Source organism: Carlito syrichta, unplaced genomic scaffold (genome assembly GCF_000164805.1).
Source record: "Carlito syrichta isolate Samal-C Ts95f unplaced genomic scaffold, Tarsius_syrichta-2.0.1 Scaffold316380, whole genome shotgun sequence".
NCBI classification, from domain to species: Eukaryota; Metazoa; Chordata; class Mammalia; order Primates; family Tarsiidae; genus Carlito; species Carlito syrichta.
Genome location: NW_007260476.1, coordinates 565,432 through 580,284, shown reverse-complemented (window position 1 = coordinate 580,284; position 14,853 = coordinate 565,432). Strand labels below are relative to the sequence as shown.

Below are 14,853 nucleotides of genomic sequence, written 5' to 3'. Positions count from 1 at the left end.
GGCAGCTGCACCAGCTGCAGGTGCTACCGGGTGGGCTGCTGCTCCAACTGCTGCCCCTGCTGCCGCGGCTGCTGTGGGGGCTGCTGCAGCACGCCCGTGGTCTGCTGCTGCCGCCGCACCTGCGGCTGTGGCTCGTGTGGCTGTGGCTGTGGGAAGGGCTGTTGCCAGCAGAAGTGCTGCTGCCAGCAGAAATGTTGCTGCAAGAGGCAGTGCTGCTGCTAGGTGGGCGCCACCTCTGAGCAGGGGCCGCAGGTAGCCATCCTGTTGGTAAGACTCCCATCCTTCTGATTCTGTCTGGTCTCTCCCACTCCAGGATCCTGAACTCCGTTCCTGTTTTTCTTCCATGTATCACATCTTTCCATCTGAAAAGCTTCCCAACTAATAGGAACCATCTCATGGAAAAGTTATGAGCGCAGCCTAGCACCTGAGGAACAGTGCAAGTCACTGACCTCAGTGGAATGAAGACACAGTTCCTCATGGTTGGCTTGACGGGCACACTCACCACCTTTCAGCTCCATCTTCCCTCCACTTTTCCCTATCTGCATGCAATGTTTTCTTTCTGTGTTTTTCTTTTGTGTTGTTAGTTATCCTATAACATTGTCCAAATTTTCTAATAAAATAAGCTAGATATGCATTAAAAGTCCTCTTTTTGCCTTTGTTCTGTTTGTCCACACTGAATTCTGGTTGCTCTGTTCGGAAATTTAAGAGATATTTTATCTTTCAACAAAGTCTTTGAAACACTTGCCATGGTAGCAGTGAAGCAAAGGGTCAGGTAGGAGGCTGTGGCCAGGCATCTGGGGACCAATCTCTCTCTCAGTGATGTGTCACGTTGCCTCAGAAGACGACCCCACTGTTTCTTCCTCCCTGGAGATTCATGGTCCCTGTTTTATGGATGTGTGATAACACAGCACTTTAGCAACAGAGCCACATGCCAATTTCGGGCATTCTGGCCAACACCAAATATAAAATTTAATGATGGGACTAGGCCCCAGATGGGTTTTGATTGGTTTCTTTTATTGATATGTTCCACCTTTTCCTTCCTCTCTTTCTTTTCTTTGTTTGTGAAGTTTTCTTTTCAATTTTTTCAGTACACTGCAACATTCAGTGGAAGACATTTGAAGTGTTTTAAGATAATGACTTCTCTACTATGTTCAGTAAAAGAAAGAATTGAAATCAAGGCCTAATAAAAGAAATCCTGGGGAAAAGGGGCTTTCAATGTGCTTTGGGGAGAGGAAGTTATTTTTTTCAACTGCTTCAATTTAATGAAAAGGAACAGGGTAATCACTTTTTGGGGCATACTCACGGCTACCACAGCCTTGACCTGCTGGGCTCAGGCGATCCTTTCTCTTTGACTTTCCAAGTAGCCGGAACTACAGGTGCGTGCTACCATGCTCGGCTAATTTTTTGATTTATTATAGAGATGAGGTTTCGCTAAGTTGCCCAGGATTATCTCAAACTCCTGGATTCAGGCAATCCTCTTGTCTCGGCCTCCCAAGGGTGAACCACTCCAAAAAAAAAAAAAAAAGCTGGTCATGCACCTGTAGTTCCAGGTACTTGGAAGGCTGAGGAAGAAGGATTGCCTAAGCCCAGCAGATCAAGACCGCGGTGGCCGTGAGTGTGTCACTGCACTCAACTTGGGTGATGGAGTGAGACTCCGACCTCTCCCCCCAACAAGAAAACGGATGCAGCAAACAAGATCCAGTCTGACTGAACCATGGTGAAGCAGGAGGAGTGCTACCTTTGAGTACCCAGCAGAGTGTTAGACATCAGCCTGGGGGCACATGGTTGGACAACAAAGCTGGATGTCTCACGGGCAAGAAGGGGTTATAAGGGGACATAAATCACCCTGCCTACCCAACCCCATGAATGTGAGTGAATTGGTTGCATGGACTGAGGCAGAGAGAAAGGAATACATGATCCCCTGGCTGTTGGGCATTAATGAGATCATTCATTCCTAAGGTTGGAGAGCTGAGGAGGTGGGTAGGGAGGTGGATCCTGAGTCATCTGAGAGGGAACCAACAGCATCATGTGGGTTGTCCCAGAAAGGGAGGCTCGCTATCTAAAGGACAGTCAGGGAGATAGTTCAGAGAAATCTATACAGCCTGATTGTTGTGTTGTTTGATAAAGGGACATTGCAGCTCCAGATGTCTCAGGCTGAATGGCACAGGAATGGGGCCAAGGTCTCCAGGTGTCCACCAGAGGCCAATGGCCCTGTATTCCTGTCAAGATACAAGGGGAAGGCTGGGTACGGTGGCTCATGCCTATAATCCCAGCACTTTGGGGGAATGAGGTGAGAGGATTGCCTGAGTTCATGGTTCAAGATCAGCCGGGTAACTTGGCAAGACCTCATCTCTACATTGAATAAAAAATTAACTGGGTGTGGTGGCACATGCTTGTAGTTCCAGTTACTTGGAACCTGAGGCAGAAGGATCATCTTAACCCAGCAGTTCAAGGCTGCAGTGGCCGTGAACGTGCCACTGCCCTCCAGCCTGGGCAACAGAGTGAGATTCCAGCTCAAAAAAAAAAGAACAAAAGAAAGAAGAATAATTCAGGCTTTTCTGGGGTTCTTGGATACTGGAGTCCAAATGACAATATTTTCTGGGTTTCTTTAAGGGAAACATTAAACTAGTGACATTGAGAGGTTTGGGGACAAACATGGTAATGGATGGTGCTTATCTGTCTTTGAGTGGTGTCAATACCCCGTTTTGGGTGCCAACGAGCCTGGTTCTCACCACTGAATGCATTATAGGCAGTGCCATTTTGGCTACTTGTGGCACATAACATCTCTGCCCCCTGATGGGTATATCCCCTCACAGTTCGGAACTTGAACCATAACAATATGGTATTTCCACTCCTGCCAGGCACCTAAGCTCACCAGGACCAATGGGTCATTCAAAAAAGGAGTACTACATACTAAGTGGTTAAATCTATGTCAGTCAGGGTTCACTCTGAGAAACAGAACTAGTAAGAGATATGAGAAGGACCCCCAAAACTCCACAGAATTTATTTATAGAAAATAGTGTATTTATTCTGACATGTTTAAACTTCAATCACCTTCAAAGTACTCTCCATTTGATGCAGTACATCTATCGAGATGCTTATCCACTGCTCAAAACAGTTTTTAAACTTGTCAGTTTTTATGCCTTTTAGTGCTTCTGTGTTTTGTTTCACCTTTTCCACATTGGCAAACATTTCCCTTTGAGGACTTTCTTCATCCAGGGAAATTTAAAAAAAAAAAGCCGGGCTCGGTGGCTCAGCCTGTAATCCCGCGCCTTTGGGAGGCTGAGGTGAGTGGATTGCCTGAGCCCGCAGGTTCGAGACCCGCCTGGGCAGCGAGACCTCATCTTTACAATAAATAAAAAAAAAATTAGCCGGGTGTGGTAGCACGCACCTGTAATTCCGGCTACTCGGAAGGCTGAGGCGGAAGGATCGCCGGAGCCCAGCAGGTCGAGGCTGTGGTGGCCGAGAGCGGCCACTGCACTCCAGTCTGGGCGACCGAGTGAGACTCCAACTCAAAAAAAAAAAAAAAAAAAGTGACTCTGGGTGAGATCTGGTGAATAGGGAGGGTGGGGTTTGAGGGTCATGCCATTTTTGGCCAAAAACTGTTGAATACTCAGCACAATGTGAGCAGATACACTCGTAAATCACCCATCATGAAATGAGCAAAAGCATTGAAAAAAATCCTCCAAAATAAAAAAATCACTGTTAAAAATAACTTTTTGAGTAGGGGGTGTCTCACTTTGTCACCAAGGCTCAAATGTGGGGCACTATCACAGCTCACTGCAGCCTTGACCTCTTGGGCTCACGCTATCAAGCCCAATTAATTTTATTGTATTTTCTTTTGTAGAGACAAGATCTCACCATATTGCTCAGGCTGGTCTCGAACTGCTGAACTCAAGTGATCCTCCTGCCTCGGCCTCCCAAAGTGCTGGGGTCATAGGCATGAGCCACTGCGCCCAACCTATCTTCCATATTTAAAACCAACTGATTGAGTTGCTTTGAGACAGCACTGGAGGAGGAAGATGGCGACCACCTTAGTAGCTGCGCAGGGAGTGGGGTCAGCACCGGCCTGGGGCGGGAGGCCATCGCTCCAGACTGGGAAAACCGGAAAGTCTCCACAGGGACCACTATCATGGCCGTGCAATTTGACGGGGGCGTGGCTCTGGGGGCTGACTCCAGAACAGCCACTGGGTCCTACATTGCCAGCCGAGTGACTGACAAACTGACTACTATCCACGACCACATTTTCTGCTGCCATTCGGGCTCAGCAGCTGATCCCCGGTCAGTAGCTGATACTGTCACTTATCAGCTTAGTTTTCACAGTATTGAACGGAATGAGCCTCTGCTGGTACTCATGGCAGCCAGCCTCCTTTTTTTTTTTGAGTTGGAGTCTCACTCTGTCACCCAGACTGGAGTGCAGTGGCTGCTCCCGGCCACCGCAGCCTCGACCTGCTGGGCTCTGGCGATCCTTCCGCCTCAGCCTTTTTTTTTTTGAGTTGGAGTCTCACTCTGGCACCCAGACTGGAGTGCAGTGGCCTCTCCTGGCCACCGCAGCTTCGACCTGCTGGGCTCCGGCGATCCTTCCGCCTCAGTCTTCCAAGTAGCTGGAACTACAGGCGCGTGCTACCACGCCCGGCTCATTTTTGATTTATTATAGAGATGTGGTGTCATCCAAGTTGCCCAGGCGGGTCTTGAACCTGCGGGCCCAGGCAATCCACTCACCTCAGCCTCCCAAAGGCTGAGCCACCGAGCCCGGTTGGCAGCCAGCCTCTTTAAGGAGATGTGTTACTGATGCCGGGAAGGCCTCAATGGCAGGAATCATCTTCGCGGGCTGGGAACCTCAAGAAGGAGGGCAGGTGTACTCAGTGCCCATGGCTGGTATGATGGTAAGGCAGTCCTTTGCCATTGGAAGCTCTGGGAGTTCCTATATCTATGGCTATGTCGACGCTACCAAGGCAAGACCAAGGAAGGGTGTCTGCAATTCACTGCCAATGCTCTCACTTTGGCCATGGAGCTGGATGGCTCCAGTGGCGGGGTCATCCCCTGGGCAGCCACTGCAGAGTCAGGGGTAGAGTGGCAGCTACTTTTGGGAGACCAGATACCTAAATTCACCATTACCACTTTACCACTCCCCTGAATCCTGGGATTCTAGTATGCATTAAGAGATATTCCATACCAATGCAGCATTTAATAAAGTTTGTCAAAGAGGAAAAAACAAAAAACCCAGCTGATTATGGACTTTAATTACACCTGCAAAATACTCCACTGCAACATGTAGGTTGGTGCTCGATTGATTAAATGAAGACATGTAGGTTGGTGCTCGATTGATTAAATGAAGAAATGTAGCCTAGTCAAATTGACACTTAATATTGACCATCAAAAATTTAATAAACTTCTACATTAATCTGAGAAGAATTAAAATCTTTGTAGTATTTGGTCTTTCTATGCAAGGTAATGAAAAAATTTTATTTAAATTTTTTTCTTAATTCTTTACCCCCAGTTTGCCAGAATTAAGTATTGGCTCCCATTCTAACTTTTTATGCTGGTATACAATATTATTATACTAATCATGGTTACCACATATTGATCACTTACCATGTGTCAGATCTACACTATCACTTCTTCATTTATTGTTCAAATCAAAACAAATCATACTTTTATGAGGTAGGGCACAGAAAGTTATGATATATTATCCACTCCAGAATATTTCTTGTGTCTGTTCTTAGATGGTTCCACTTTTTAAATTTCCATGTTGCTTTGGGGGTGGACTTGAATGTGATGAAACAGCATTTCAGGTTCCAGTTGCTCACCAAGATCATATAGATGGTTTGTATCAATCTGGTCAATTAAATCATTTGGTTATGCCCAGTTCACTAGCCAACAGCTGAAGTTCAGATGTGGTTTTGATGGGGTTCATTATGGCTTAGTCTTTCATGGTACCTTAATATAGGACCAAACACTAAAACACCACATAGTTTAGCACCATATATTTTCAGTCATAGTAGCTTGTCCTCTCAATCCATGGTGGCTGAGACCAGGCTAAAATTGCATTTCTGTGCTTATACGGATCCCCCCAATTCATCTGGATTCTGATCACTTATGGGACTACTTTTTTTCTTTCCAAGTGCGGCTGAATAGATTGTATAAAAGCTTCTCAGTAGGAAAATTCCAGCAATGATTGAGAAATAACTTCCATAAACTAAAAACTAAAAAGAAAAAAATTGTATGAGTCACATAAAAATAGATATTTGTCAATGAAGATATATATATAATGATATTTTGCCACTAGTTAAGAGATTTTGAGCAAGTCACTCCTTTTTTCCATGTCTCAGTTTTCTCATTTGTAAAATTAGAAAAATAACAATACCTACTTATAGTTGTGATGATTAAATGAATTATTACAAACAAAGCACATAAAAGAGTATCTAGATAGTAAGAATTCAATACATTTTAACTGTTTTTTGTAGTCCTGAAATTTTCTAAACATATATTATATATATTTTTCATATAGTATATATCTGTATAATATATAATATATAATATACAGATATTTGTAGTATGTATATTTGTATGATGTATACATAAACAAATCTGTATTTGTATAGTATAATAATATATACAGTATCTATATTTATAGTATAAATATAGTTTATATATTTGTGATACATATAATATAGAATATATCTGTAAAGTATATATTATTTAATATTTATTTATATAGCACATGTTTGTATAGCATATCTTTGTATTTGTGTATATATATATATATATATATATACTAATTTATAAACGTTTTGCTTTTTAAAAATTCTCATATTTAGTATATGAAATTGGGAGTTAATTTTCTTCCTAGAATGTGAAATACTTGAAAAAATTTGCACAGTGTACCTACCCAGAAATATTGAAATTATATTAATTAGCATATAGTTTAAATTTTTCATATATTCCTAATTAATTGAATCTCTAATCATTTTAATGACTCTTCATATATCTAGATTGAGATCTTAATTCTGTTTTATATTTTGCAAAGTTTAACTATATTAATTTTAAAAATTTTTTGTTTTCATGGTGTAAATTTTCCTTTGTTTTCAAACTTTAGATGTCCTTATATTTTAGATCTAGTTCCTGTAAATAAAATAGAGTACAATTTGTAAAAATTCTAGCCTGACAATATATTTTGATTTTCTACTGGAGAGTTTAGTTTAGACGCATTTGATTTTTATTTTTGGAAAACTACAAACATTCACAAAAGTAGGCAGAATAATACACAAATGCTCTTATATCTATCACCAAGTTTCACCAATTATTAGATCATGCCAATCTTGTTTCATTGATGCTCCAACCACTTATCCTTTCCTCTTATGAATTAATTTGAATCTGTATTACATACTTAATAAATATTTCAGTATTTATTTTTAAAAATAAAGATTCAGCATTTAGAAATAAGGATTCAGAAAAAGTCTACTGCAAGGTAAGAAGATGGAAATAATTTTCCTCCTTCCTCAAGTACACCTTTTAGCAGTTGCTTTTCTTTTTTTCTTCAGTTGGTGTCTCACTCTTGGGCTCAAGTAATCCTCCCATCTCCACCTCCCAAAGTGTTGGGATTACAGGTGTGAGTCACCATGTCCAGCCAGCAATTGCTTTTGTAAGGATCTATTGGTGATAACACACTCACTCCATTTCTGTCTGTCTGAAAAATACCTTTAATTTGTTCTCATTTTTGAAATGGTTCTTTCTTTATGTGTAATTATTGAGTGGCTATTATTTTCTCAACACTTTGAAGACATTATTCCACTGCCTTTCTGGTTTCCATTGTAAACTACTGAAAAATCACTTGCCAATCTAGTTGTCATTTCTCTGTAGCTGATGTTGTTTTTATTCCTCTGGCTGGTTTTGTTTTGTTTTGTTTTTGAGTTGGAGTCTTACTCTGTTGCCCAGGCTGGAGTGCAGTGACACACTCACGGCCACTGCAACCTTGACTTGGACTCAGGATATCCTTCCGCCTCAGCCTTCTAAGTAGCTGGAACTACAGGCCTGCACCACCATACCCAGCTAATTTTTGGATTTATTGTAGAGATGAGGTCTCTCCAAGATGCCCAGGCTGGTCTTAAACCCCTGGACTCAGGCAATCCTCTCGCCTCTGTCTTCCAAAGTTTTGGCCTACAGGCATGAGTCACCATGCTGAGACTCCTCTGGCTGTTTTTCAAATTTGTTATTCTTTGGAATTCTGTGCTTAGGTATAAATTTACCCTTTTGGAGACATGGAAGACTTCCTAAATCTGATAATCATGGTTTTTGTCTCTTTTAAAAAATTCTCAGTGGATATTTCTTTGTTTCTCTCTCATACTTTTTATTGTCTCCTCAAAGAACTTCAAATAGATATTTGTTGAACTTTCTCAGTTTAATGTCCATATGTGTTAATAGTTTTTCCATTTATATCTCCTTGTGCTGTATTCTAGGTGAGTTCTTCCAGTTTAATAATTTTTCCTTTATATATGACTAATTGCTCTTAACTTGTTTATTGAGTTCTAATTTTGAGTACAATCATGTCTTTCTTTTTTTGAGTCAGTCTCACTCTGTTGCCCAAGCTGGAGTGCAATGGCACACTCACAGCCACCACAGTCTCGACCTACTGGGCTCAGGTGATCCTTCTGCCTCAGCCTTCTAAGTAGCTAGAACCACAGGCATGTGCCACCATGCCCAGCTAATTTTTTGATTTATTGTAGAGACGAGGTCTCGCCATGTTGCTCAGGCTGGTCTGGAACCCCTGAGCTCAGGCAATTCTCTTCCACCTCCCAAAGTGCTGGGATTACAGGCTTGAGCCTCTGCACCTGGCTATGCCTTTCTTAATGACAGGGATATGTTCTGAAAAATGCATTGGTATGTGATTTTGTCATTGTGTGAACATCATCGAGTGTACTTACACAGACCTAAATGGTACAGCCCACTGCATGCCTAGGCTATGTGGTATTGCCTATATCTTCTAAGCTACAAACCTATACAGAATGTGACAGTACTGAATACTGCAGATAATTATAGCACAATGGCATTTAGGTATATAAATATAGAAAAGATACAGTAAAAATACAGTATCAAAGATAAAAAACGGCACACTTTTATGGGGCACTTATGTAAATAGACCTCGCAGGACTGGAAGTTGGACTGGGTAAGTGAGTGAGAGAGTGAATGTGAAGGCCAGGACATTACTATAAACCACTGCAGACTTCATAAATACTGTATACTTAGGCTATACTAAATTTATGAAAAAAACTTTTTTTTTTTTTGAGTTGGAGTCTCACTCTGTCGCCCAGACTGGAGTACAGTGGCTGCTCCCGGCCACCGCAGCCTCGACCTGCTGGGCTCCGGCGATCCTTCCACCTCAGCCTTCCAAGTAGCTGGAACTACAGGCATGTGCTACCACACCCGGCTGATTTTTTGATTTATTGAAGAGATGAGGTCTCGCTGCCCAGGTGGGTCTCAAACCCGCGGGCTCAGGCAATCCACTCACCTCAGCCTTCCAAAGGCGCGGGATTACAGGCTGAGCTACCAAGCCCGGCTAAATTTTTTTCTTCAATAACAAATTAACCTTAGCTCACAGTAGTGTTTTTAGTTTATAAACTTTTAAATTTTTTCAACTTTTTGACTCTTTTTGACACGTAGCTTAAAACACAAACATATTGTACAGCTGTAGAAAACAGATTTTCTTCTTTATGTCCATATTCTATTTGTAAAACCTTTTTGTTAAAACCTAAGAAACAAGATACACACATTTACCTAGGCCTAAACAGGGATTATCAATATCACTATCTTCCACCTCTCTTTCTTGTCTCAGGGTCTTCAGGGACAGCAACATGCATGGAGCTGTCATCTATGTAACAATGCCTTCTGGAATACCTTCTGAAGGACCTGTCTGAGGCTGCTCTACAGATTTATTTTTTATTGGTTTTAGAGATGAGGTCTCACCATGTTGCCCAGGTAGGTATCAAACTCCTGGGCTCAAGCAATCCTTCTGCCTTGGCCTCCTGAAGTGCTGGGATTACTGACATAAGTCACCATGCCTGGCCTGTTTTACAGCTTTTTAAAAAATATATAGGCTGAGTGCAGTGGCTCAAGTTTGTAATCCCAGCACTTTGGGAGTCTGAGGCGAGAGGATTGCCTGAGCCCGGGGGTTCAAGACCGGCCTCGGCAACTTGGTGAGCCCTTGTCTCTACAATAAATCATAAAAACTAGCCTGGCATGGTAGCGTGCGTCTGTAGTTCTAGCTACTTGGAAGGCCAGCAGGTCGAGGCTGTGGCGGCTGTGAGAGTGCTGCTGCACTCCAGCCTGGGCGACAAGAGTGAGACTCCAACTCAAAAAAAAAAAAAACTCTATGTGTAAACAGAAAGAGTACACTTTAAAATAGCAATAAAAATATAGTAAAGACATAAACCAGTAACATAGTTGTTTATTATCATGATTAAATATTATGTACTTGTGTGTAATTATATATGCTACACTTTCATATGACTGATAGCAAAGTAGGTTTGTTTATGCCAGCATCACCACAAACATGTGAATGATGCTTTGTGCTGTGACGTCATGATGGCTATTCTTAGGTGATAGGAATTTTTCAGTTCCATTCTAATTTTATGGGACCACTGTCATATATGCAATTCATCACTGAATGAAGCATCGTTATGCTTTGCATGACTATAGTTCTATTTTTCCCAAATAGTCATGATCACTTATGATGTATCTTATTCCATTCTTATGTTACTTACTTCTGTGTATAAACATATTAACTATCTTATTTTACATTCTAATGCTGATAATTCTTCTATCTCAAATCTTTGCTGGTCTGATCCTGCTACTTATTTATTTCAGTTGGCTTGTTTGTGATACTTTTAAAAATTGTAATCTCATATTTGATGGAATTTTATCTTTGGCAATATTTTTATTTCTGTATTGAGGGGTATTCTTCCAGAAATTATTTGCCTTTAATATACATAGGTGCCCAGAGACATTACCTGTCAGGATCACTTTAAATTTTCAGCTTTTTAATTTTTAAAAATTTAGTCTAGGCATTGAGCATTAGAGTTATGTGAGTGCTGTTTTATGAAGGCAAGTTCTTAAAATAAATTTCTCAGACTACACCCAGATTAGTCTTCTTTGATTTTCTCCTCTGTAGTTTCATATTTTGTACTGATTTACCATTCACTGAGGATGTAGTTTTTTGGAATTGCCACTAAGACCAGGGGACCCAACAGGTACCTTGAGGACATGACAGTCAGTGCTTCTTCACCTATTTGATTTCCTGTTCCTGCTTTGGTCTCTCAGGATTTTTCTTAGTTTCCTACCAATTCAGTCATTTTGTTTAAATTTTTTAAAATTTATATTCACAAGAGTTGGGTGTTTTGCAGTGAAAATATTTTTCTGATATCTAGTCTGCTGCTTAGTGAATGCAAGTCTTTCTTATTTTAATATTTTTAAAAGGTCTGTTGCCTTTAATACATAAGCTTTAATTAATTTTTTTTTAGTTGGAGTCTCACTCTGTCGCCCAGACTGGAGTGCAGTGGCCGCTCCCAGCCACCGCAGCCTCCACCTGCTGGGCTCCGGCGATCCTTCTGCCTCAGCCTTCCGAGTAGCCAGAATTACAGGCATGCGCTACCATGCCCGGCTGATGTTTTGATTTATTGTAGAGATGAGGTCTCGCTGCCCAGGCGGGTCTCGAACCCGCGGGCTCAGGCAATCCACTCACCTCAGCCTCCTAAAGGCACGGGATTACAGGCTGAGCCACTGAGCCCAGCTAGCTTTTATTAATTTAATTTTTTTTTTTTTTTTTTTGAGTTGGAGTCTCACTCTGTCGCCCAGGCTGGAGTGCAGTGGCATGCTCCAGGTCATCTCAGTGTTGACCCACTGGGCTCTGGTGATCCTTCCACCTCAGCCTTCCAAGTAGCTGGAACTACAGGCACAGGCTACCATGCCCAGCTAACTTTTTAATTTATTGTAGAGACGAGGTCTTGCCTGGGCTGGTCTCGAATCTGGGGGTCAGGCAATCCACTCACCTCGACTCCCAAAGTGCTGGGATTACAGGCTGAGCCACCAAGCCCGGCCGAATATAATATTTTTTAAAAACATATTTAAATTTGTTTACATTTCAAACAACCCTGAAGTCCCTGTCTTAGCCCATTTTCTGTTGCTATAACAGAATACCAGAGACTGGGAAATTTATAAAGGAAAGAGGCTTATGTAGCTCATGCTTCTGGAGGATGGGAGGTCCAAGACTGGGCAACTGCATCTGGCTGTCTCTTGGTGAGACAGTGCTGTGTCCTAACATGTTACAGAAGTGGAAGGGTAAGCAGGCACACACAAAGAGACCAAACAAGAGAGGTAGCCTTGCTTATAAAAATTCATGACCAAACTAACCTAGTTTCAAGAGAGTGAGAACTCATGCTCATTAAAGCATAATCCCTCTTAATGACCCAATCACCTCTTAAAGACACCAACTCCCAACACCACACATTGGGGATCAAGCCTTGGAATAAGTTTTCGTTGGGACAAACCACATTCAAGTTATGATACCCTCTATTCTAAGCTCCACCCCTCAGTCCCATTTCCCCTAAGGTAAATGCATGAAGCCCATCTCTATTAAGATAGAAAAGTAAGAAAACAAGGCAATGTCTGAATGATCAAGTGCACAGAAAATTCATGTAAGTAGTTATTTTGCTTGGTAATAAAAAATGTGGCTTTAGGGCAACCCACTTTTGGGTCCCCTCTCACTACTGAGAACTTTCCTATCTTCTATTAAACTCTGACTTGCTAAAAAAAAAAAATGTGGCTTTCAACTCCAGCTATTCTTTGAATTAAGACACCAAACTATTTGTGAAATAGTGGAACTTAAGGCTGACAGACTACACACATCCTGTGTTTGAGCTCATGAATATGAAGTTAAAATGCTCATCTGAGTTGTCTGGGCTGTAAATATCACATGCTCTACACACACTTAAAAATATCCATTTTGATATGAGATTGTCCACAATCCAAATGCATCCCCATTGCCTGCACTTAAAATAATAGCATCATCGTTTGACTTTTTATGAGGTAATCTTTCCATGTAGAGTGCCCTTTTTCTTACTAATCCCTCTGGGGTTGCAACTAAAACTCCATTTTCATGATTCTAACTTTTATTTAATTAAAGGTAGCCTAAAGTACCAGTTATTCCAGCTGGGAAATCTAATGGAGGGTGAAATCACGGGCCATCAGTTGTTCCCAGAGCATCTGAGTGCAACGCTACCGGCCACTAGTACTGGGCAAGATCCCTGTGCCTCTTCCAGTGAGGATGCCAAAGACAAAGCAGCACAGCAACTGCGGTTCTTGTGACATCAAAGGGCCACTTTGCACCACTGGATTTTCCCTTCTCTTTTTCCAGTGTACTCCCCAAACTGGGTGGCAAGAGTTGCTGCTCATGTCTTAAGCCTCAAGACTGGTATGGTGCAGTGGCTCATTTTTTTTGAGATTATGCCTGTAATCTCAGCACTTTGGGAGGCGTAGGTGGGCATATTACTTGAGCCCAGGAGTTCAAGAGCAGCCTGCACAATACAGCAAGACCTCATCTCTACAAAAAAAAAAAATCAAGAAATTAGCCAGGTTTGGTGGTACACGTCTATAGTCCCAGCTACCCAGGATGCTGAGATGGAAGGATTGCCTGAGCCCAGGAAGTTGAGGCTGTGGTGAGCCGTCATCACACCACTGCACTCCAGCCTGGGTGACAGAATGAGACTCCAATCCCTCCACCCCCACAAAAAAATTATGCTCATGCAATCTGCTCCTCATTCCATAAGCTATCTCTGCAAATTAGGGGGTAGAACTGGGGGATGGTGAGAAGGATGGAGACAGCTGGTAACAGGTAACTAATAGTTGGGTGTTCTGTCATGAAACTTGTGGGGTGTTATTACTTCATCTACCTAATTTAAGAATTCTTTTTCCTTGAACAATTATCGTAATACTGTAAGAAAAGGATTGACAGTATTGGGAATCTGCGGGGGCGGGGCACACCTCATCAACAAGGGTACCTGCATAATGAACATTTTCTATACTTAATCCTGAATTGTACCCTATGTCTTTAAAATAAAAAAATTCAAAAAAGAATTATTTCTAAAATTAACATTTTTTGAGATGTTGTGTGATTATTTTCCTACCCCCTCCAACTCCTTCCTAAACTCAGACTTGAGAATTTCATCTATTTTTGTAAACAAGATTCCCTCAGAAATTATTTTATATGAGAAAATTATTTTATATCAGAGAATTGCTTGAGGTCAGGAGTTCAAGACCAGCCTGGGCAACATAGTGAGACCTCGTCTCTACAAAAAAAGCCGGGCTCGGTGGCTCAGCCTGTAATCCTGCGCCTTTGGGAGGGTAAGGTGAGTGGATTGCCTGAGCCGGCAGGTTCGAGACCCGCCTGGGCAACTTGGCAAGACCTCATCTCTACAATAAATCAAAATGAGCTGGGCGTGGTAGCGTGCTTCTGTAGTTCCAGCTACTTGGAAGGCTGAGGCGGAAGGATCGCCGGAGCCCAGCAGGTCGAGGCTGCGGTGGCCGGGAGTGGCCACTGCATTCCAGTCTGGGTGATAGAGTGAGACTCCAACGCAAAAAAAAAAAAAAAAATTAGTTAGGCATAGTGGCATGTGCCTATAATCCCAGCTCCTTGGGAGGTTGAGGTGGCAGGATTGCTTAGCCCAGAGAGTCAAGGTGGTGAGCCGTTATTGTGCCATTACATTCCAGTCTGGGTGACAGAGTGAGATCTCAACTCAAAAGAGAAAAATAAGTGAAATTACTGCATGTGAATAATATATCAATAAATCTGATTTTAAAAGA

General features: G+C 42.0%; 1 protein-coding gene and 1 pseudogene across 1 annotated transcript in view; one reads left to right on the top strand and one right to left on the bottom strand.

Moving 5' to 3' along the window:
* The window catches only part of LOC103276801 (thiamine transporter 2-like), a 57,071-nt gene that overhangs the window by 18,010 nt on the left and 24,208 nt on the right, over positions 1 to 14,853 (bottom strand). The window contains 2 exon segments of the mRNA XM_021707087.1: positions 28 to 179; positions 6,066 to 6,206. Coding sequence (XP_021562762.1) covers positions 28 to 179; positions 6,066 to 6,206 — 293 coding nt within the window.
* Positions 4,023 to 5,137, top strand: LOC110594589 (annotated as a pseudogene).